The 25,463-nt window shown below is 37.5% G+C and overlaps 1 protein-coding gene across 1 annotated transcript in view; it reads right to left on the bottom strand.

Annotated features, from left to right (window-relative positions):
- The window catches only part of Ell2 (elongation factor for RNA polymerase II 2), a 51,820-nt gene extending 28,656 nt beyond the window's left edge, over positions 1-23,164 (bottom strand). Inside the window, exons 1-2 of the mRNA XM_010621861.2 lie at positions 23,153-23,164; positions 19,379-19,426 (exon numbers count right to left, since the gene is read on the bottom strand). Coding sequence (XP_010620163.1) covers positions 19,379-19,426; positions 23,153-23,164 — 60 coding nt within the window. The remainder of the gene's footprint in view (positions 1-19,378; positions 19,427-23,152) is intronic.
- Between the last annotated feature and the right edge of the window lie 2,299 nt (positions 23,165-25,463).

Raw genomic sequence — 25,463 nt, 5'->3', positions numbered from 1 at the left:
GACTTCTAGTAAATACCTGTTGAAATGAATGTGCAAGGACAAGAAATAAGTCAAGGAAATACATCTTTTCAGAAGAGATTCAGAAGACTTGTGTGATGCTTTGAAAGGTCATGTTTCACTAAAGGTGCTGAGTATTAGAGAATAATCTATGAGGGCTGGGATTTAGCTCAGTGGTTCTGTCACTTGCCTTGCAAGCACAAGGTCCAGAGTTTGATCCCCAGCACCACACACAGACACACACACACACACACACACAGACACACACACACAAAAGAAAATAAACTACAGAGCTTCCATTATCCATGAATTTAAACCATCTGTGACTCCAGACTGCAAATTAGTACCAATTCCTAGAAAAACAAGTCTTTACATTTATTACCCACTCTATAAATAGCATCTCTTGGGGGTCCTTACAGTTACTCTTTAATTCCCCCAATTTCAAAATGCTGTTACTTGGTGAACAAGTCAATTTACTTTGTTTGTAGGTACTCATCGGGCTGTCTCATTGGGTGTATAACCTAGGTATACACCGAGTTGGCACACACTGAAACTTCTTAATCCTGCAGCAGTGGGGAGAACAGCAAATGGAATGCTTAAGAGGACAGTCAGGAAAGACACCTGAATGAAATACCCTCCCCAGCCATGACTCCTTTAACTTCTATCTGTCTTCCCGGCTAACCTTCTACTTCAATCTGCAGAACACAGTTAGGAAGATTTTTATAGTGTTGAGATCTTTCTATTTTCTAAGAGTGACTGGAGTCAGTACTCAGGTTCTACAAATATGCATTATTCTTTCACTGAAAATTTAATTACTAAAGTCCTTTAGCTCACATGTCTACTAAGGAAATTTCTTAATCAAATTTTATAGTAAGTATAAATTTTTCTTTTCTCAGCCTCCAAACCACTCAATTTTCCAAAATTCTTAATTAACATTTATACTTTTTAAGATGAATCATCTTCTCAAACATCTTTTCATTTTTTAATGAACACACATACAATTAGAGTCTTGTCTAGATGTACAGAGTTCAATCTCAAAAACACTGTAGATGAAGTAATCACTGTACATGCTCCTCAACATATTAGGGATTCTCCTGATGTTTGACACTGGAGACTTTCATATTCTCATTCCTTAAAAGTCTCTTGAATAGAAAAGCCTGCCGTTACTTCAAAAATAGGATAATGACCAGAATAGGAAAGAATCAGATTAGAAACCAAAAATTTTAAGTATATATAACCCATGTTTATGTTCCTACCGAAGCTTGTGATACACATAGACTAGAAAGCAGTTCTCAACAAAAGGCGACCTCTCCACACACACTGAGGGACATTCCGTCTGGGAGGGAGTTACTGGCATCTGCTAGGAGGCCAGAGATGCTCCCTAACACATTGCAGTGCCTGGATAGTCCCATAGTGAAGAACTGTCTGGTCTGATGTGCCAAGGTTGAGACTTTTTGAATTAAAGAGACATAGGTCAGTCAGTGCCTGAGAAGGGAAATCAGACTTTAGACTTCCCTGACTTCTGAAAGTTAAAGAAACAGAGAGGGGGAAAAAATGCTGTCTCTGAAGAAATAAAACCATGCACTTTATTTCAAATGAAAGGGGTCATTTTAACTTTATTTCAGACACTTATTCCAGTTCTGTAACTTCCAATCCAAGGAAACTGAAAAGCAGAAACACTAAGTGCACACGAGCCACAAATGCCTCCCACATTTGTTAACTGTGGTGTGGTTGGCAGGGTGGGGAGAGTCGACTTGATTGGCTTTGGGGTCTGCCAAAGAAGCACCCTTCTGGGTGTCTCAGGGGGTTATGAAGGGGTGGCTCTCTGTCTTTCTGGCCCCTTGACCCTCCTCTCTATACTGTTCCCCTGCTCTGCTTCCCAGGCCCCAGGAACTCAGCAGCTTTGCTCCACTGCACCCTTCTGCCCTGGGACCAGATGGCCACAGCTGAATGTCCCCAAACTAAACTTAATCCCCCTTTATTTTGTGGGTGTCAGGTACTGTGTTTCAGCGCTAAGAAAGCTGAATATGTATGGCTTATGTATACTCATTTGCTTTTCAGTTTCCTCTGACTGAAAATTACAGGCTTTTTTTTGGTGGGGGTTCATCTAGTTCAGACTGACCTTGAACTGTATAGCCCAGCTGGCTTGGACTTGAGGTGATCCTCCTGCCTTCACCTCCCAAGTTCTGGGATTACAGGCTGCACTACTACGCCCAGCCTTGATTGTAAATTACAAAATTTAAGGCATTAAACTGAAAGTTTCAAGTACATAATGAGTTGTTAAATACTGTATAAAGACATCCCCACTGACCTGTAGAAAAAGATTTAAATATTTATAATGTGATTGAGAAATTCCTATCTCACCAAGGAATGTTACTAAATCAGACCTCAGAACAGATTTCCTATGGTACAGAACAGATTTCCTATGGTACTACGCCAGTATTCAAAAGCTGATCCTAGATGCATCAAAACCAGTACAACTTCACCCTACCCTCTGTATTCCATAAAATTTGAAGGCTAGTTTTTAAGAAATGCTTCATAAGCACCTAGAAGCAGAGACTATCTAGACAAACTATGGAATAGGTTCCCACATACCACAGGAGCGATTCATGTCCACACATTCCCCTGAAACTCTAGCTTTATGAAATGGGTCTGGATTACCCAAGGTCTCAGACCCACCCTGGATGTTTCTTCAACAGTCCCATAGGCTCTGGCCCAGGTGGAGACTCCTTCTAGTTTAGCTGTGAAGTCCCTCTCCTCAGCCTGTTCTAAGGGGAGGATGCATACAATTTGCTCTCTATTAAGCCTCCTGCTTTCCTGCCCCTTGGCCAAAGTGTTATACAGACTTACCAGCTATAAATACAAGTGCTACTTTGTGTACCTATTTTATTCTTGAGGGTTTACTTAAAACATGGACACAAGTAAACTATCTACTTCATACCTTAAGAATGAGATAGTTTAAAAAATTGTAAAGATTGTATGATTCCAAATAATTTCTTACTCAAAGGATATAAAGGGATATAAAAATATATTATCATGTCTGGGCAACTGGTAAATTTTAATTTTCACTCCAATCATAAGAGACTGAAAATCAAAAGCTTAGGACCACAATCTGCAACCCTCCTACCAAAGTCCAGCCTGTCTTAGGTAAAAAGCTACAAAAAAACCCAAAAAAACAGAAAGTTTCCAGAAACTTTCAGACATTTATAATTAACATAAACACTGTATACCAAGACGTGTAAGTAAAAGCTTTAATTATTCTGAGATACGAGCTCAGGCATGTGGCAATGGAATACTGTCTGAAGGTCATTTCAACATCCAGTCACAGACCTGCTATTTACATAAGGATCTAGGGCAGAAACGCAATGTGCACACTGCTGCAACTTTCATACCATGCATGCTAATATCTGCCTAAAAGTAGTTGGTACCTGTACTACGGAAGTGACCCACCCATAAGTGAAGTACTTTTTGCTGGATACTGGATATATATCTAGCTTACAAATAGGACAGTGTTTTTTCCCCATTTATTTAACTCCACTGTTCTTTCATGGGTATTACAAATGATTTAAATGGCAGATTTAAATGGCTCTTCTTTGGCAGCAATGCTATGAACACTAATACCCAACCTTTTGTGCCAAGGAGACACTGAGTTACTTATGAACCAGCAGTAATATCGTTTGATATAATTCCAGGCTGTAAAGTGGATGGACAGGAGCAAGAGAGAAAAATTTAGTTTAATTTCTTCATTTTATAAATTAGGTGAAAAAAAGGCTCAGTGACTTGCTCAAGGTTATATTCATATTTAAAATTGATAATCCCCGGACCTGGAGCATAGCTCAGTGGTAGAGCAGTTGCCTGGCATGTACCAGACCCTGTGCTAGATCCCCAGCACCACAAACAAATAAAACTTTAAATAAAATTGTAATCCCTCTACTCCTAACTCTTTACTTTGCTCCATGGTTGTCTAAAGCACTTATTGCCTTGTGACACTTGTATATTATGTTTATGGTTTTTCTTCCCCCATTAGAATATATGCTCTGTAAAGACAGAGGCCTTTGTCTGTTGTCACTAGCATCTCCAATGATGCATGGCACAAAGTAATCACATATTTGCTGAATGAATGAAAATGCTGATTAATGTTTAAGCCAGCACTAGACCTGAGTGTCTGCTTTCTTTCCACCAGGATTTCAAAAGCATGCCGCAAAGTTTCCTTATGTAAAAAGGAGAGCCTATCCTCAAATACATTTGGGAAATGCCAGGTTAAAAAATGACTTTCTTTGCTGCAGGTCCTTTCAAACTGAATAGCTGTTTACCAATTTGTGTGACCTCAGAACCCACCTCCTCCATCCCTCCAGTATCTTAGGAAGCCAGGCTGCCTGTTAATATTATTTGATTAATATACCTGTATGCACGAGGTAGACTGTACCTTTTAGCTTAGCTACAGATAAAACCTACTGCAAAATTTAAACACTGGAATTCTCTGTTGCTCTCAAATTCTTTTTAGCCTCTTGATGCTTGTGATTTCCTAATAACCTAGAAAATACAATTTAAGTACAAAAATGTATTTGCATGTACTATTCTGGCTCTACAGTGTAGGGACACATAACCTAGAATCAGAACAGAAAATGGAAACCTCAACCTGAAAGCCACAAGTCCTATTTTTCAAACTAGAGCTGCAGTCATAGCTTTAGATCAAACATTATAGGTTTAGGGAAGGGGGAAAAAGCCTTTCAGATTAGTCCCAGATTTGCCAGCTGATGCTGGGGGTAGACTAGCAATAGAAAATAGTCAAGTACTAGAGAGATGAGTAAGAGCTAAGCATTCTTAATGATAAGGAAGGGTGGGGTGGAGAGATTCCAATACATACTAGAAGCATCTTGAATTTCATAAGATAGATACTTTGCTAAGGAGAATATTACAAATACCAAACTCATCTAACACAAAGAAAAATACTGGGAAGCTGGGCGTGGTGGCGCATGCCTGTAATCCCAGCACTTGAGAGGCTGAGGCAGGAGGAATGCTGTGAGTTCAGAAAGAAAGAAAGCAAAGAAAAATAATGGCAGTTATCCCCACCAAAAAAAAAAAAAAAAAATTCAGGTCATGTATCAGTTAACATAAGTAATTCAGGACAAAATAAGCTCATTTATTTCCTTGTACTCTTCTCCTTAACAAGATATATTTTAAGGAAGGAAAAAAGTTTTATTCCACAAAATTAACAGTGCTATTGTGCTGGGCGTTGTTTACATTTCTGTGACCCATTACTGAATAAAACTAACAAAGATCCTCACTACTGTGGCTGAAGGAATCCAGGAGACAAATGGTAATGGCTAGGACCGGAAGATAAATGGACAGATTTGGGGTATATTTTACAGTTAAAGGCAGGAGGATTCGTAGACACAGTCGGTGTGAAGAATGAAGGAGAAAGGATGACTCCAGAGTGTTTTACCATAAGCATTAGACATGTGTATGCACATGTAAGAACATATGCAAGGGATTCTTCCCTCTCTCCTCTCCCTGACCTGCCTTCCTGAATAAACTGTGTGTGTGTGGGGGGGCATATGCCCTGATACACACATGTACCCAGTATCTTGACCATCTCAGTGTAATTAAACCCGTAAACATGGTAAGTACACTTCTGAGTTTTAAATACAGTTGACCAAGGTTGGTTTCACCAGCTAAAAAGGGATTCCAAACTGAGTTTTGTTATGACTCAAACTATAGCTTCATACCTAAAAATTATTGAGAAGAACCCAGGTGGCTGGGTGTAAACTGGTTGGCAGCTGGGTATTTCCAGGAAAATAGGGGGGGATGGCAGTTATTGGCAGCGGAAAGATGCAAATAATAGATACTAGAGATACTGTATCAGGAAAAGATGTCCCACAGAGAACAAGAGAATGAAAACTTCTGCTTAAAAATGAATGCAAAAGTAAGCCAAATGCTAAAGTAGCTTTTGGAAGAAATGCAAGAGAGTCATGGAGAGAATCTAAGTTGTTTTTAAAAGGTCAGGCTGGACTAAGCACAAGTTCTTTGATGGCAAAAACTAAAACATCCCATTGCATGCAGCAATTCTTATCATAAAGCTGTATTTCATTTTTATTAATTAATCAGTTGCTCCCCCAAACTTAAAACACTTTACAGAAATGAACTTTTACCTAATCCCTAAAGTATCCATTTTCTTTCTTTCTTTTTTTTTTCCCCAGTACCGGGATCAAACTCAGGATCTCGCCAAGGGTTTGCCCGGTGTTTGCCAGGCAGGCACGGCACAGCTACATCCTCGGCCCAACTTTCCATTTTTTTATCTCCCATTTAACACACCACCATTCTACTTACTGGCATCCTGAGGCATCAGCCTTGAATATTCTCTCTCACATTGCCACATCCAAGACATAAATTCTACTGTTTTTTCCTCCTGAAGTATTCTCATCTCCAACCTGTGCTTTATTTAACTCAGTATCATCGTTTGCCGTATCCAATTTATCCTTCGGCCTCCATTTTGGTCTCTTCTCAATTCACCCGCTGTTCCCTAATCCCACAGTTTTTATCAAAACTCTTCTCATAAAATGCCAATCTAACCATTCCAACTTCAAGCATAATATATTTTTCCATGTTCCCTACTACATATTAGTATTTGTGTCTTCTGAGTAGGTCATATAAGACTCCTTCCCAACAGACCAGCACTCCTGCTGCTTCAAACGCTACCTGCGCCGCAGGGCCCACTCTGTGTTTTACATTTCAGAAGCAACACTGCCACTGCCAACCACAACACACTTGTCTGGGACCCTATGGAAGGGCCTTTTTCTCTCTCAGGGATCCTATGGCTCCCTAGGAAGGTCCCTCTTCTGGGTGGCCATGGGGACCTCACCTTTACTGCTGCCTTCACTACATTGTACTGAGTACTTTGTGCTGAATACTTTGTAGGCAAGGACCATGGTGTTACATTTGTATATACACAGTACATACCACTGGATTTATCTGAAGAAATTTGTAACTAGATTAAATCTCTCAGAAAGTATCTTATGGGGCCAGGGGTTAGCTCAGGGGTTCCTCTGCTTGCCACTTAAGTGCAAGGTCCTGAGTTCAATCCCTGGTACCAACAAACAGATAAACAAAAACAAAAAACCCCCCAAAACCTCATGCTAGTGATTTATAAAATATTAGGAATGCATTTGAAATAGATCACTTGTGAGTCTATGGAAAATCAGGACCCCTCACAGCAAGCAAATAGAAACAAAATGAGAGGAAGGTGAAAAGGCCACTGAGCTACTGCTGCGTGGCACAAAGGAGAGGACGAGTTTCTGACCTCAGTGGTGCTACATTTGGCCCCAGAACTTAGGCCACATGGCTTCCCAGGTTTGTGAGACTAAAAGTCTGGTCTCACCAAGTCCCATTTAAAAATATGCCCCAACCTCTTCAAAAGCGTTTTATATTTTAAAGACTGTCGGGAGACCAGACTAAATAATTCTAAATTTAGTAAGTAGGAAGCAGAATTGCTTTTATTTTAAGGTTTCTTTTTCTCAGAAACAAAGCCCAAACCTGAATTCTATAAGGAAAATGTCTTAAATGTGACTAGCAAGTTGTAGTCAGTGCCAGTCTTCCCTATTTGTTTCCCTGGAGTCCTGAGGAAAGTTGCCCTGAGATGCTAGGAGGAGCCATGGAACAGGTGGGCCAGAGCCTGGCAGCTGGCAGGACTTGTGTAAACCTAGGCAGAGGCTTCCCTTGACAGATGTGAGTCCTTAAGATCAACCCTGGTTCTGAAAAGTGGATCAGGCCCTAAATTTTGCAAAACACATGGTTTCTCCTCAACCCAATCAACAACACCACGAAAGCTTGTAAGCTTGTTAAAGATAAACAAGGGTTAAGTCTAAAGAATATGTCCATATAGATTTGGAAGTATATTTAGCTCTTGTCTGTTTTTCAGAGTGGATTACTTTTAAGACTTTAAGGGAAAAAAATTAACCAGAATATTTTTTTCAAAATAAATCTTATGGGGAAACCCACTATGTATTACACAGTCAGAGCTGCTCTCTTGGAGAAAATGGATGACAAGGAACTGGAAGTGTTGAAGTAGCCACTGTGGTAATACCATGGGCAGGATGCCCTGGGGACCAAGGCATAAAGCCATGGTCTACCCTGAGGAAGCAAAAACAGTGACAGACATCGGATATCTAGAGGATATTATTTTACTAATTAAATTGCAGCCACGTCTTAAACAAAAATTACAAAAGTTTGTACAAGAACACACTCTTTCGTGTGCCCCTTTTCTTCTTCAGTACTGGAGATGGAACGTGGGGCCTTGTACATCCTAAGCAAGAGCTCTATCACTGAGCCACACTCCCACCCTCATGTGCAGTTTTTAAAGGATATTAGTGCCAATCCCTTGACGGATATGAAAGAAAGACAGGAAATGGTGTCCTGCTGACCCGTTCTCTCTCCTTTTTAAATTTTCTTAGTACTGAATCCTTTTCTATTTCCAGTCTTAAATTGGGCTTCCCTCAATAGTGTGAGAAGAAGTGTGCAAACCTTTCTTTTACCACACATAGAAAGGGAACAGCCCAAACCAACCAACCAAATCAAATCATGGGCTCTGAGTAAGCTGCCCAGTTTCCAGCCTGACTCCAGACTCTACTGACCAAGTGTATTACCTTGGGCCAGTACTAATCTCAATAGTCCTCAGTTTCCCAGCAGCAAAATATAGATAACGACACCACTACTTTGTGTGTCAGTTGTGAAGCTCAGAGGTAACCCATCTGAGGTGCTTGGCGTAAAGCTCAGCACACAGTTTGTACCACAAAGTGTTTGCTCTGGGGATACAGGGCTCCCTCTCTGATTTCTACCTGTTTGATGCAAGCACACACATGCCTTCCTTAGCATAATAACATGTTTGATTTTTAAATTTTCCAGGTCAAGGGTAAATCTTAAATGGTCAAGGGCTATTAACACATTCCCTGTGGAAAGTCAAAAGTCGATTGTACTTATTCTGAATCCTTGGTTTTTACAAAAGTAAGGGGTTACAAAGCCTTCTATGTCAAAGCTTTGGTGTTGGTGTAAATGGAAGCCAAAGGTGCTATTTGGGAAGACATTTAAAAATATTAGATATTATCCGAAACCCAAATCACAGAGAGATAAATAAGGTAGAGGAACAAATCAGCCAAAACAATTATCTGTAGAAGGATGAAAAATTACAGATGCCTGCTGCTAACTCTAGAAGGGAAGCAAACACTGCTTCCCAAGTGCCCTATGCATAAAAAAATATGCTGCCTTCAGAGCCCCAGAGAGCCCCACATACTAGCTATAGCACAACAAAGAAACAAAGGAAATAGAATTAAGGGTTCTCTTGGGAACCAGAACTTTTGACTCTAAAGCATTCAATCTTCATATATGCAACCTATTTGTTTTTAAATTTGTGGGTTTTTTTCCTTGTGCTAAAGCTACAGGTAGCCCTAAAAATTAATAAAGCCTGTGGTATTTTAATTTTTAGAGATCTTTCCCCAAATATCTGCTCTGAAAATACATTCTTGTGATAAGGTTTGTTTCACAAAATCTCTTTCTTTTTTTTTTTTTTTTTTTTTTGGTACCAGGGATCGAACTTAGGTTCTTGAGCTTGTGAGACAGGTGGAAGAACCTGAGCTAAATCCCTGGCCCCTTCAAAATTTATTTCTATTAAATTTTCACAAATTAATTTTATTTGCTAATTTTGAGCTTGTAAAGGAAGCAAAACTATTTCTGATTTCACTGCTTAATGATATGCACAGCATACAAACAACTAAATTAGAGGGCCAGGGATGTAGCTCAGTGGCACAGTGCCTGCCTGGCAACCTTGAGGTCCTGAGTTTGATCCCCGGTACCAAAAAACAAAAACAAAAAACAAACTAAATTAGAGACTGAAGTGGATGTCTCAAAGACTTGGCACATCTGTTATAAATAAGAGGATCTGTAAAGCCTCTTAGATAAACTGATTTATAATTAGAAGAAATAAAGGACTGAAAAATATCTAAGGATGGTATGGATAAGCTACTGGCAAAACCATTAACCTGTCTTTACTCAGAGAAAAAGACATGACCAAGAAAGAGCAAGTATTTACAGGTGGATAGTTAAGACAATTACTGTATTTGGATAATTTATATCATGCAGCTTTGGCTTTTTAAAGACAGTTATTTGATTTTGTCAGGAGGTGGTACAGATACCTAGAGGAGGGCTCCTCTAGGACAGCAGAATGACACAAAGTAATAAAACATTTAAGCCCTTGCCAATGACTCACTGCATTGCCACATTAAGAGAAGAGACAGCTCCAGGTCATAGGCTTCATGAGAAATTTGCAATGGTCTTTTAAAGACAGGCATCTAAGGTGAAGGGGTAAACTCAAAAACTAAATTATTATGATCATAAAACAGTGGTACAGAGAAATTTCAAAACAGCAAAATACAGAAACCGCTATAAAAACAGCATAATTATTTTTTTACAGAAATAGAGCAATTATCTATACTGGGAGGAACAAGAAAAAGATGAAGAAATGAAAAATCTCAAAACTACTCCTTCTGGCATTGTCGAGCAGAGATAGCAAAACAAACATTTGATGATACTACATGATATCTTAAAACACTGCAGTACTTTACCCCTGCCAGATATATCTGAGTAAATCATATTGTCAGCTTTTAAGCACTGTCAAATGATTAACCTTGAAATTAAAAAAACAAAAACAAACAAACAAAAAACCCCCAGGCATTTAATATTGGCCAGGGGAAGCACCTTGTGACAGTACTTACCCAGAGCTAGGAAAACAGAAAACAGAAGCTTTCTGGGGATCGGTGGTGGGGCACGCACAGATCATGGAGGTTACTGCAAATCTATAATGCACGTATATCTTCTGACCTAGTAAATTCCTCATCTAGGAATCTATCCAGAGGAACTCATCTGAGATGGAAACAAGATTTTAAGCACAAGGATGTTTACTGCTGCACAGAAACAACATAAATGGTAGAGGAATGGTTAAATTCAGTGATAGTGTATCCTATGCAATTAAACGTTAGGCAGCTACTCAAAAGTAACTTTTATTGTAGGAAAATGTTTATGATAAACGCTAAATGGAAAAAAGGACCATAGGGTCCAGGACTAGCTCAGTGGTGCCACTGCCTGCCTCCCAAACACAAGGTTCTGAGTTCTATTCCTGATACCAAAAAAAGAAGTACAACATAAACAAACAAACAAATATACCACCATTGCAATTTAAAAAATGTATATGTGAGCATGAAAATAAAGACTAGAAAAAAATCCAACAAAACTGTTTTTACTGGTAAGTACATTTCTATTATTCATCTGGTTGTTTGTTTGTTTTAGTTTTTTTGACAGAGTCTCACTGTATGTAGCCCAGGCTAGTCTGGAACTTGCCACAATCCTCCTAGCTCAGCCCCCAAATGCAGGAATTATAGGTGTGCACCTCCACACCGGCTCATCTGTATTCTGAATATACTTTATATAATTCTAATATGTTCATTTTGCTTTTCAATAAGAAATAGAGGCTGCATAAAAATAATAAATTAGATTTTAGATTATCACCATGACAGTTGTCCTTCATAAATTGCAAATATTTTTTAAAGAAATTAGAGACTTTTTTTACAAAGTCAGAAATTGTGGACCAGGGATTTGGCTCAGTGTTTCCATAGCCTGCCTTGCAAGCGCAAGGGCCTGAGTTCTATCCCTACCCAATTTAGTACTTAATCAGTTCTCTGTTAAATTCTGAATTTTGTTACTCTAGCCCTCTGAGAACCTCATTTTTAAAAGTTCAGCAGCAAAATTCAACCGACTGCCACTTTTCATTTCCCTATTCTGTCCTTTCCAGACTGATCTTTTCCTTCTCAGACACTTCACAAAGTCACTTCTCCAGAAGTTCAAGTGTTAACTCAAAGGAAATGGCCTCTCCTCTCACACCCTCTATCACATCAGCAGCTCTGTCCGCACCACCTTTCTACTGGGGAGAGATCGCAGGCAGGGAGAAAGCGCTCTTCCTCCGCTGATAGATGACAAAGCAACTCTATCAAGTAGTTGACTAGCGAGATACTTAGCCAGTGTCTAGCTGTAGATAAATTCTAAAGAGCTGCTGTCTCTATTCTCCTTGTCAACCTATGTTTTAAACCTTTAGTATTCAGCTTTCCTCCTAGATTCCTGTCATATTTAAACTTTGTATCTCCAAAAAATTCTTTAATGTTTATAGAACAATTAGGAAATATAGCTAACAAGTGCTGTTTGGGCATCTATTATTGTATGCTGATTTTTCTCCACTGGCCCATAAGATGACAAATTATATTTAAAATGAATGATAATGAGACAAGCTTTAACTCATGTAATATTGGTTCTACAAATAAATACAACTTGAATTATGAAGCCCGAGGACAGATGAACACCTGCAAACTCACTGCTTGAGAAACAGTAACGATATATCTGTCTGCTCCTTTCCTTTCTCGGCTACCTTCCTTTCCCTACCAGAGGTGACCACTATTATAGCTTCTGTGATTATCATTCCTGTTTTGGTTTTTAATAATTTTATCATATATAAAACCTGTACAGTGTGTTGTTGGAATCTGCCTATTAAACTTTATAAAAATGATACCATACCACATATAATCTTCTATCCACTTGGAATTTCCAATGTCCTGTTGGAGTTACTGCTTTCAGTGTTCCTGAAATTTCCACTGAATGAACAAACTTTGGCAAAAGAAGCTTCTTAGTAACAGTGCTAACCATTTTTATGTAAACCAGTATTCCTCTCAGCTAATGAAAACAATTCTTTAAATACAGCTTCATACCAGAATTCTTTCTGTAAATCTACCTCTTCATTTTTCTTACTACTGGACTTCCAGGTATTATTCAACCTTTGAAAATATCCTTTGGAGTTGCTTCTTGAGGGTCATTTCCAAATCCCCAATACTAATGAAGCCCCCTTATTCATCTGGATTGAATAAGGTTTGGAATGTTGTCTGACCACTTCATGTACACCATGACCCAAACAAACAAGCCTCCATTCTCCTGTCTCAACCTGCTTTCATCTATTTCAAATCTTGAATGGCCCCAATCCATCCAAAAGCTCAAGTGATAAACACAGACCTATCTCTGTCTTCTAATACACAAGGAATAACTAAGTCAACACAGCTACTGGAAAAGCATACTAAAATGTGTATCTGACCACAGTACTTCCCAGTGGAAAGTAATGATATTAATTTAGTGAATTGTAACTGGCATTCTTTTGCAGTGAAAGAGAATAGAATAGAAAATACCAGAGTGAAGTGATGAAGTAACAGTGAACGTCATACTGTGCAATTTAGGTTTCAGCCACGTGAATGTGCACTCCTAAATGTATTAAGGACCACAAACCTACCTTAAGAAAATTTAGAGCCCCTCAGAGAACTCCTTAGATTTTATAGATAAGAAGCACTGTGAGAACATTTGCCACACCCATTTACCACTTGGCTCGTTGTCGTTGTACCTTTGGGCTAAAAAGTCTCCCTGCCCCCATCAGTCACCTCCTGGTAACCCTTCAAGTCAGCTCACACATGGCTTCTTTAAACCTTTCTGACCATGACTCTTCCCCTTGCCAGCTGGGGAAGTACTCAAATGCCTATGTGAACATGAGAACGGGTAAAAATGCTTATCAAGCATTTATTACAGAAAGATAGGTTGTATCGTGGTGAGAAAAAGACGCCAGACAGATCTGAGTGCAGGCCCCTTCCACAAGAAACATAAATCCAACAGTAACACTGAGTAAGCTTCAGCACCCGACATAACTTTGAAGTCACAGTTTACACATCAGAAAGTGAGAGCATTCGCTTCATAATGTTGTGAGAATAATATATGCAAAGTGCTTTGCATAGGCTTCTTAGCACTAATAGTCAATAAAGTTTAATGGTACATGTTGAAAAACAACTGGAGTCTATAAACAAAATAATATATAATTTTATGCTGCATATAGGAGAGATTATAAGATCTTAGAGTGATTTGAAAGTTTTTAGCCTGATAAAGGTAAATTCATTATTTGCAAAGCATGTCTAGGCTTTGTAAGCCCTTCGGCCAATAAATTATTTGCCTCTAAACTCTGCAAAACAATCCCCCCCACAACCCACAGGGCTGGGGATCAAATCCAGAGCCTCCCTCATGGTATGTAAGCATTCTGGCTCTGGGCTACACTACTAGCCCTAAAATAAATTGCTTTTATAAGTGAATGGTTTTGGCCAATTTACAATAGTTTCAAACTAGAATTCTATTATTCTTTGGGAGAATGAGTGTCCAATGGCAGTTTATACCTTCAACTAAAATGAAATTAAAAAAAGTGCATGTGTGTTATCAAAGTTAGATATATTTTAATTGGATAATTTATTTTATGAATACCTCAGTAAAATAATATGTGGTTAAAGAGTTGAAATTCAATGTAAATATTAAAATTAATGCTATCTATCTGTGTGAAATACTATAATATTAAAAAAAATTAAAACAGAGCTGCTATTACAAAAGGTTGTAATTTTAACATCCTTCTAGTATTAATTACATACAGAACCAAGAGTATAAAGGTTAGTCAGCAACCTTTGGGGCAGACTGACTAAACATAACTGTTGGCAAAACCAGCGGGCTAGCGAAACGCGAGGCGGCAGGCAACGAAGTCAGAGGGGAGGCATATCATCTAGGAAGGATGGCAGCACTGGGGGTTTATTTTTGTCTTTGCTGCTTGTTTGAAGCCCATAGTTATCTTTGCTACCCAGGGACCAAGCGGGGTAGGGGAGGACAGTCTGCGGGAAGCATTTTCAAGGTGGGCTGAAATTGCCTACTAATTTCAAATACCATATAATTTAGTTTTCTAGACTCAATCTTCTCCTTAGCCTCTACAAAGTAAAATAAATAATTAACAAAGTATTTCTGAGTGCTGTGCTAACTTTAGAGGTTAAAAAAAAAATAAGAAAAGAAACATCCAACCTTGTCTTCTTTGGAATTTAATGACTTTACTACAAGAGTTTTATAGCACTATTCAAGCCTTTAAAGTTACCAGTTAAATGTCATTTAATCTTCAGAAGGTCACCATGCCTTTCTGGATGGCACACATTTAGAACTTATTTGGGTGGCTATTCCTTGTTCATTCTTGAAAAAGTGTATGTGACTCAGTGTCTCACTCCGTTTAGAAAATGCATTACTACTTACGGAAAACATTTTATATTTTCTTTAAAAATTCTAAAAATTATGTATGTAAAACTGTTCTAAAGCTTCTTGGATTACTGAATCAGAAGGTAAGCAATTAAGTTAGAATTTGTGAATAACATTCTTTTATCTAATAGTAAACTAATATAGAGTCTGGAATCCCATAATACGACAATTGTCCCAGGCAATCAATCGGCTCTAGACATCAGCCCCAGAGGCTCTGGGAAAATCAGCTGTGCAAGGGTTCTACATGCCAGCAGATGTGGGCATTATTCATTGCTGAAAACCGTGCTATTTCAGATTTCATCTCAGTCATGCCACAGATGTGTGTGCGTGTGTGTGTGTGTGTGCGTGTGTGCGTGTGTGTGTGCAATGTGCACAGTTCTTAATAGGTCTTTGGAATTTTATATACCAATTGTCAAGATATGATATTCTGCCTCTACTAAAACCTTTCAAAAACACTGCTTCATACCAGAAATACACATGTGCCTGATTCTTATCTCTTGTTTCTATAGAAGCTCTAAAAGAAAAGAAGGTTCTAACTAAATCTTTCATATTAATTTTTTTCCTAAGTATTAGTCCTGTATTTTTTCAGATTGAATTTCCTAAGGATAAAGGTTGTATCTATCCATCATTTCATACTAAGCACTTAATTTGCCTACAACATGAGCTGAGAAAATGTTTGGGCAGTGAAAAGAAATAATTAGAACAATAAACTAATCTAGTATGATATTTATTGATTAGGAATGTATTTATTATAGTTTATTGTTTAGATAGGTATATTGTTGATAACTACATCAGTAACGAATGTCATTATGTAAAAATATTGAGTTAACTTGCTTCCAACTCTCTTAAAGATGTACAGTGTAGTGGAAAGAACTTTTCACTGTAGTTATAGCTCTGACTTCAACTGTGTCTCTAGATAAGAAACTTTCAATAGGCTTAAAAATCCAGAATTTAGTTTTTAAAAATTCACAGGCACACACATTTTTGGCAAATATCCCCTGCCACATCTTCAATATTTGAGCAAAATATAGAGACTATCCCGTTTTTATAAAGTGTACTTAACAAGAGAGATGCAGCTTCTGGAAACTGGGTGCAACACATCCCTCTGAATGTTGTACCTCAAAGAACACCTCAATGTTCTTGACAGTGTTCACCCATGTGAATCTTACCAGCTATCTTTTCTGTTCAGACATGCTGGCTTATAGATAGATATTTACAATCTTCGTAAACCTTTAGTTATGAGTAAGTATTCCAGCTATGGATTAGAACTGTGAAAATAATCAGTTGACTCACTCTTCAGAATCAACAAGGCATTTTTAGATGATGGATTCAGCCCCTGACATTCATGAGTAATCAGAATCAAGTACTCCCATAGACATTTTATTTTTCTGAATCTGAAAAATGTCTTCAGTGACCATTCAATTTCCTAAGTGCCCTCTTCCACTAAGGGAAAGAGATGGAATGAACTGTGAAAGACGTACTTTTTATTTTTATTTTTATTTTATGAAAGCTGCTGCTCAACTATAATGATAAAAATTCACTGATTATAATTCTTTAATAGTATAATGCTATATTTTAATGTTTCAGTCTGATTTATTTAGACATTAGCTTCAAACTAAGGGAACATATCAAGCAGAAAAGTAAATCTGCTTAAAAGCTAACTTGCCAAGACCCAAATTCTGGACTTCTGAAGACACCACTGAAGGAAAAAAAAAAAGTCCTATAATTAGTAACAAGAAACTGCATAACCATGTGGTGCTTAGCATAATTCTCATCTTGGAAACAGGACACAATATGAACACAACACACTCACTTTTAAAAGGATATTTTAACAATGCTTCAGTTATGCTTCAAATATGCCTATATAGGACACTGTTGTGATAGTAAAGGTACATTTTCAATCATGTTTGATGTAGAAAGCCAACATTTTTCACTAAGGAGAAGTATCTATCCTTTGTGGGAAATCTAAACTTAAACCTTCCAATTTAAAGCCTTGCACATTTCCATACAGGAAAAGTCTATAAGCAGACTTCAAGGTTTCCAAAGCAATCTGCAAGGGCAATGTCGAACTTACCATGGCTCTTGAGAAAAACAGAGGCACACTGTATAGAAGACCCCTACATTTATGGCTGTGCATACTCCCTGTGGGCTGTGCCAACCCACTCTCTCCCCTGTATGGATTCTTTGTTTTTACTGAGTCCAAGAGGGGTGGGGAGAGCTCTGCAAAGAGAAGGGGAAGGGCAGATGGAGTGCAGCTGCAAGCTCTAAAACAATGCTGAGTCCATATATTTTGTTCCCAGTTAGAATAATAAAAAGAGTTGGGGGTTAAGAGTCAGACCCAGAATAAGCAAGGTAGGGTCAAGCATCCTATAGCTGTCAGTCTGCACACAGCTACTGTACTGAACCCAATCACCATTCATTTGGGCTAAATGCTTATCAAAAATTCAAACACCCACTAAGGGTTAACACTATCAGTCCTTTATAAGGAAATTATCTTTAACAGCAGACTATATTCAGGTAAGGGATAGAGTGAGAACAGTAGTGTAGGCAAACACGAATGGGGTGACTTTGAACACAGGAGTACAGGCAAGCTGTAGAGAGATACAGGTGGAAATTCAGAATACAGGTAGAGTCACAAGATCTGAAATATAAACTGCCTGGTTTGTAATGGTGCCAGGGAAAACCATGCTTCTTCTGAGACTGCTAAAATCCGCAAATGTTTGAATCAAGGGTTTAGAAACCTGCACATAGTTCCTTACCAGTCCTTCAGACTAACTTGGTGCTGCCTAAAAAAAATGTCCTTTACTTGCATTGATTTCCCTTGCTTGGATGTCCCAGACTAAAGAGAGAATTAAGGAACACGGTGATAGCTCTGCAACTCCTAGTGAGAGAAACTCAGGTTCAATCCTTAGTTTCCTCCCTGAACTCTTAGATTGCCCCACAAAATGCCCCTTAGGAAGGGGCCCCTCGTAGGCTTAACAGCACAGGCTTGCCTCTTGAACATTTCTTCAGATATTACTGACACCATTAAAACACGCAGGGAATCTCCAGAAGGCTTAAATAAACAACTGAATTAACTCCTCAAATAAAGATTCGGCACGCACTAAAGACTACCTAAGAAGCTGTACAACGAAATTCAGAACACTTGTCTAATTAGGATCCCATTCATGAGCACTCAGTTACTGAGAGCGGAAAAAAGGACTTCATTGTAAAGCTGTCATGTAGAAGCAAAGCCCTGACATCCACACAAACATCTCCTTCAAGTCAGCACTACACAACAGATTTAGAAGTACTGTATTCACAGTCCATGGTGAGCGATGCAATTAATCTGACTCTTGAAATGTATTCAAGTTACAAAGTTTAGAAAGATTACATTCATTTATATTGATGTTTTTAAATTTTGTGACATAGAAATTCACAAACATGTAGATTTACAATAATCAAGAACATACCGCCTTTTCTCTATAGTTCTAAAACCCATTTACAAGTATACTAAATCTCTAGTTAGCATATAGGTATAGAAATGCATACTAATTTAAACAAGGAAGCAAAAAAGTCTAATATTAAATATTAATAATTGAACAATACTGACACTACTCCTGTACAGATTATCATCTATTGTAAATACAATAGATTTTAATAAGTTCACACATACAATTTTGATATGTATGCTGGGGATTAAACCCAGGGCCTCTTACATGCTAAGCACATGCTTGCTCTACCACTGAGCTACACCCACAGTACATCTTGTTCTTTAATACAGCAATAATATGGACATGGAAAACTTTATTTGATATCCTAGAAAAGCTTAATTGCTATTACTCTTGCATTTCAGTCTATACAATTAAAAAAATTAAGTGAACAGACAGTAAACAACAATCACATAATCATAACTTGCTTGAAATTAGTAATTCTTTGTTTAGTTGTAGCAAATAAAACATTCACACAATGCTTTGATGTTTGAACCTTCAACTAAAAATTTCAAATATTCAATTATCCATGATTTAGAGAAAAACATACTGAAAACATAACTGTGAATTATTTATTTTTAAATTAAGATAATTCAAGAATTTTGACAAAAGGTGTCATAAATCAGTCTCAAAGTACACACATGTATGAGTGACTGATTATATTAAGGTCGAAGTGAAATCAAATTTTAAAAGTTTTGTGATGTATGGGAAGAATACTAGACAGTACTTACCCCCTGGAGCCCTTGGAACTGAATCGAAGGTCGGAAAGGAATTAAATTCTATTAAAAGAAAGATAAGAAACAGGTAAATCTTACTTTTGTGACACAGGAGTAAATATTTAAACTTTAAATCTATGTATTAATATGTGAGAATCTCTCTTCATCATATGATTACTGTTGCAGTTTGTTATATTAAGATGCCTTGATGAACTGTTAACACTTCTTTGAACCATATAACCAAGATGTGTATTTTGGCAGCATAATCATGTTTTTAAAAATGACTGACCCAATCTGCAAAAAATATCAATCAATATACAAACTCAGTTTTACAAAAAATATGTCTTGCTTAATTTCCTGACATATTAAAATAGGGAGGGGAGATGAAAGAGATAACTAAAGGAACTCTGAAAAATCCCAGCTGGATGCTAGAACATAAAACAATCAGGAATTATGTGTACTTTTCTGTTTTCTCACTTTTTACTGAAGATTAGCTTTCACTTGCATTTGTCATTTTTCTCACAAGATTTTTTTCTGGGAAAATATAGTTTGTAGAGCAATGTTTCTGCTTTATTATGAGCTTTGTCCTCTTTATACTGTCAATATTTTGTCAGAGAATTGTGAATTTGAAAGAAAAGCTGTGATTGTAAATATTAGCCATAGTCTCCAACATCATGCCCTGGATCCAAGATTACCAATATGTTTTTCTATGGAGATGCTTTCTTTCTAAAGTGCTAGCAGAAACTTATGGGAAATTAGATTTGAGTAGTGTTCAACAGAAACACATTAGCCTGTAAACTATTTTTCATACCCTAACATGCTAATCCAACAAACAGTGAATTCTGGTCTCACCTCTACCCCAAATAAAAAGAGGCACCCACAGATCCCTCCCCTCGACCAGAGCACATCACCTACTATTTCCAGCTACTTTGCATAACTTCTTAGCAGACTTAAGAGTTTATTAATCAGGATTATAATAAACTAAAGAGGAAAAATAGGAAAGACTACTTCTTTAAAAGACAATCTGAATATGAAATCAAGATCTAACATTGTTAATAACATAATTATGGATACATAAGATGGACACATCTTGAAGAAAACATTGCAATGGACACTTTTTTTATGAAAAAATAAATTTAATAGAACAATAAGACAATAATAGTTATTATACTGTGTATTATCTTCAAAGTATTTACTAAGAGTACAAGACACAGATCAAAAGGCTCCTCACAAAGAAGAAAACAGATAGTAACAAGATTTTCTTTTCAAGGAACTAAGATAAGCTAGTAGCTCCCAGGAGCCCAGGGAGCCCCTCTCTGTATGGAAATAATGTGGCCCATTCCTAAACTTGCATCTCACAAAAGCCTACTACTTACTGCTGCCTGAAGGATCCCTTAGATTAGAAACTCTTATAGACAGCAAACTATCTTAACTGGCAAGCATGCAACCAACTCCCCCACCTTCTTGGTTCTCCAGGCTCATAACCTCAGAGTTAATTTATAGTCTTTTTTCACTCCCCAATAGCCCTCCCCATATTCTATTAAGTCAATGATCTGTCATTAGAGTCACAGAATTCCTAAAGCAGAAGAGGTCTTAGAAATAGTATCACTGATGTCCACCCTTCTACCCCAGTCCTTGTGTTCAATTAATAACTAAGCTGGGACCAGATCCCAGGCTCAATCATCCTTTTGTGCCTTGCTACTTTTCTTGTCCTACTTTGTCCTCCACACACATGTGCAATGAGAGATACGAGAATGTGGGGTCTAATCCTTCATGCCAGAGTGCACATTGTAGTTGGGGAAAACTTGAGAATGATTAGGTACTACGATCAGTACTACTGGGAAGTGCAGTAAGAATTCTCAAAAGGGAGAGGAGAGTATGTATTAGAAAGATACTAAAAAAGTCAAAGGGTTTATGGAAAAAGGTGGTCTTAAGGAGCAGATTAGAAAAAGATGAACTCCAGGGAGAAAGAGCACCCTGGGAAAAAGCATGGAGTGGTGAGCATGTAGGTGGTGAATAGGTCTGTGTGGTAGACTTGTCTCCCACGGGAAACATACACCAAGGATGGAAATTGGACCTGCAATTCCTGCCTCAGATAAGCTTTTCTTGTCCTTAAAATTTGTCACTGTTTTTAGTTTCCATCTGCCATAGGCTAAAGAGGACTATAACTTTCACACCTCTGGCTGTCTGCTCAGAGATTTATCACCCTGGGGAATAACTCTGCCTTATCCCCCCTTACTTGCTCACTGCTGCTGGTCTTTGAGTCTTGCCTCTAATGTGGTAAACAACTGAAGGCTCTCCCAATTTTTAGAATAAATGAGCTGCTGAAAGAGGTGTTTGGTAGAGGGGAGGCAGTTCTTTCAGTGGTGTGTAAAGCAGATGGAGAGAGGAGATTGGGGTGGGAGAGGACTGTGGGGAATGGCATTGAACGTCACTCCAGAAGATGCTTTAGAAATATTCTGCAAGTGGTGGTAAAGGCCTAAATTAGTATGGTTGCTTCTAAAGCCAACAGGAGATGGTGGATGGTACAGACACTTCTGAGAAAGAGTAAAGCAGACTACAGCTTCAACAACAAGCGTCAAACAAAAGCGATATTGAGGTGGCTCTGGAGCTACCAGTCATCCATCCACTCAGGCCAGTCTTTCCCACAGCCCCCAAATTAAGCTCTTAGTGTCTTCTCTGAAAGTCCCTGGGCCACTTCAGGCCCTGATCACCAGGGCCTTCCTTCAAGTATTTCCACATTGTTCAAACTGCTAGCAGGACCCCTCTTAGATACCACCCAGCGTGTCACACAGCCTGCAGTGGGTTCGTTCCCACCATCTACCAAAGCAGGGCAAAGCAAACTCCTCTGTGGAACCGCTCGCTACAGCACCTCGGCATCTGACGCCTGCATTAACAGGATAGCTATGGGGAGTAGTACATTCTAAAAGTAAGCAGCACTCTAGGCAGGTGTTTAAGTGTTTTAATTTTTTGTCCAAATGTTGTAAAACCTAGTTTCACAGTAAAACAATCATCTCAACTCATAGTATCCTTAAAAATCTTTTAAAAAGCAATTCTATTTTAAAAGATAAATTATAGGTGGCCAAATATATACAGCATGCTCTAAAATAATGCCTTACTAAGTACACTTTTAACAGAAATGAGTTTTGATAGGGCATTGACCTTTCTTTTCAGCTTTAAAACAATGGCACTGTGTAGCTTCTCTGAAAATAAAAATTCTAGGATTAAATGAAACAGTATTTGAGTGATAAGTAAGACAGTGACCTTGTGTCTACATCCAGCCATGAAACAGGGAAGACTGCAACCAGCTAGAGAAACGCTTTTTGACAGACATTTCAAAAATGATAAAGGTGATGACTTTTAGTCAAAAGATTCCGTTAAACTCTTAGTTTCACTGTTTTTACTCCTTGAATTAAGCCCCGACATATCTTCTGAAAGGCAGATATCTAAAGCACAGATTAGAAGTGTAGAGAATACTAAAATGCTCCTATTTATACTCTTGCTGTTTACCATTATAAAGCAATAAATACTTTTAAGACCAGAGATCTATGTATACTTAATTCTAGTAACTATTCCTCAAATGTATCAGGACTATAAAAGTAATATGTTACTAAGGAATATTAATATTACTATGTAATATTACTTCCTGATTATTCCTTTAGAGTGGAAGAGGAGATAAGTTCAAGAGCTAAATAAAATAGTTACTTATACAGGTAGTTTATAACTCTCTCCTGAATAGTTACATATTGCTTATCCATGTAAGTAAATCAGATGTATAGTTATTTTTACCTTATCACACATCTTCCATTTGTTTTTTGGGGACAGTTTTGCTCTTTAGTCCAGGCCAGCCTTATGCTTCAGGTTGGCCTCAAAGTCACAATCTTCCTGCCTTAATCTCCCACATGCTAGGATTACAGGTGTGTCCCATTACCCAGCTCACCAGCTTTGTGAATATACAAACATGAGAAATGGCTTTCTTACCTTAGAAAAGAAAGGTTTTTCTAAGAAACAGAGAAATCTTTTGAACTTCGTTCTCCAAAATTAGATTTACATGAAATACCTGTAGCTTCTATTCTGAGCCTATTGTGGAACTGTGTTAAACTCAAAGTTACCGAGTTTATTTAAAATCCACAAGTATTTATTAAATACTTGGAATTTACCTGTGCACTTAAGGCACATTATATGTAAAAATAAATATATTGTAAAAAAAATTCCAAGTCTAATGTAATTTTGGCATTTTGCCCAAAATAATCCACTTTCTATAAATGGCAAGGGTTTAGATAACTGCTTTGAGTGAGACTGTTTTAAACCATCATAATTTTTACCTACCATTTCCAGGAATTCTCATAAATGTCCTTGAGGGGAAGATGCTACTGTATTATTCTTATTTCTCAGGTTAGTCCTCAAGAATCACCTGAGAGTACACTGCAAATGAGTGGCGTGGGAGGAAAACCCAGTAACCCATTAAAAACGGGTACAAATAACCCTTTAGGAACTATGCTCTGGTCCACCACTGTGTCTTGCTTGTAAAAATGCACTTTTAGATAGCTAGCTTTTCTCCGCTCCTCTTGCCCATACATATATAAAACTGAGAAAAAAAAATCTTAAATCTAGAGAATTAAAGCCATTCTTTTGAATTTGGACTACAGCTTAAAGAGGATATTAGGCAATTGAAGAATTGTTTTTCACTTTTCCAGGTAAATAGTAAAAGGTAGATATGACTTTCCCTGAGGTATAATTTGTATACAATCTGTCATCTTTCTTTTTTTTTTTAAAAAGGCATTATGCTACTTTAGAAAGTGTAGTTATGTTCAGTTAGATAGAACTTGGAAAAGGAATTGATCTCTCTCCTTCCTGGTTCTGTACTTAACATAGCTGATGGAATGAAAATGCCCAGCTTTGTTCTGATGAGCCTGCTAGCTAATAGAGGAATTGGGCACGTAGTAATTTGTCATTTTTAATATAGCAAAATTAAGATATTATGGAATTAAACATAATTTTATATTGTTAGGTACTGTATTAGCTGATATAAATGTATAGGCTATGAAAATTGAGGAAAATTTGAAGAAACAGGACAGATACACAGTGAAGTTAAAAATACATAGGTAAATCTTGGTCTGAAGTCTTTATGAGATGTTTTTAACCTGCTGCACTGAATCATACACTATAATTTCTCTTGTTTAGTATAGAAATAGTAAATGGTTTGCAAGTCACTAATAATCCTCTAATAAAGTATATTGTTGGTCATCAAAAAAAAAAGAACTTGTGGTTATGGCTTTTTAATTTAAAGAGTTATTTTACTCTTTGTTCATTGTAACATCACCAGATAAAGGATCAAAGGCTAATAATTATATTTTAACCAATGTTAATAAAATAAATATCTAGTCGGCGGGGGGAGAAAGAAAACTGGAGCTAGAGCAAGAAATCAGACAGTTGAACCTGAAAAAAAAACAAAAAAAAACCTCAACTCTTGTCAAAAGCTAGTAATGTACTCAGAATGATACATGTAAAATTTAGAGATAACGGAAAACCATTTTAATAAATGGTATCTCCTTTGCCTCAATCCTTTCATTAGAAACCACACAAAGAGTCACTAAGCTTCACAAGACCAAATCTAGTCTCCTGCCTTGTCATTCAATCCAACCTTACATGCAGGAAAAACTCTTTCTACAGATTTGGAAGAATAAGATTGAAGAGTACATAGAGTAGAGAATAATTTCTTTCTAGCTATTATAGCATAAAAAAAAAAAAAAAAAAAAAAAAAAAAAAGAGTAAAACACAAAAGAACTTACCCAAACAGTGAGAAAGAAGAGGGAAAAAAACTAATCTAACACAACTCTTGTTTTAAAGGACAGCTTTTGGAAAACTATAGCTGTTTGATTGATGTAGGTCAAATTGAAAGAAAAAATTGTTTTAAATCTTAGGGTTGCAAACAGTTCTTAAACGATCATGGAAGACAAAAGTCTGGGCTGAAAACCCTGCCAAATACCTATAGTAACCAACACTTTAACAGTGCTTGAAGCATAATAGCTCATCATTTTTTCCCGAGTTCAATGTTGGCCTTACAACTGTATAACAAGCTTACATTCAAATCCGACTT

Source organism: Fukomys damarensis, unplaced genomic scaffold (assembly GCF_012274545.1).
Source record: "Fukomys damarensis isolate Sample0158 unplaced genomic scaffold, DMR_v1.0_HiC HiC_scaffold_3, whole genome shotgun sequence".
Lineage (NCBI taxonomy): Eukaryota > Metazoa > Chordata > Mammalia > Rodentia > Bathyergidae > Fukomys > Fukomys damarensis.
The sequence above is the reverse complement of the archived record's forward strand: the minus strand, read 5'-3'. Positions and strand labels throughout refer to the sequence as shown.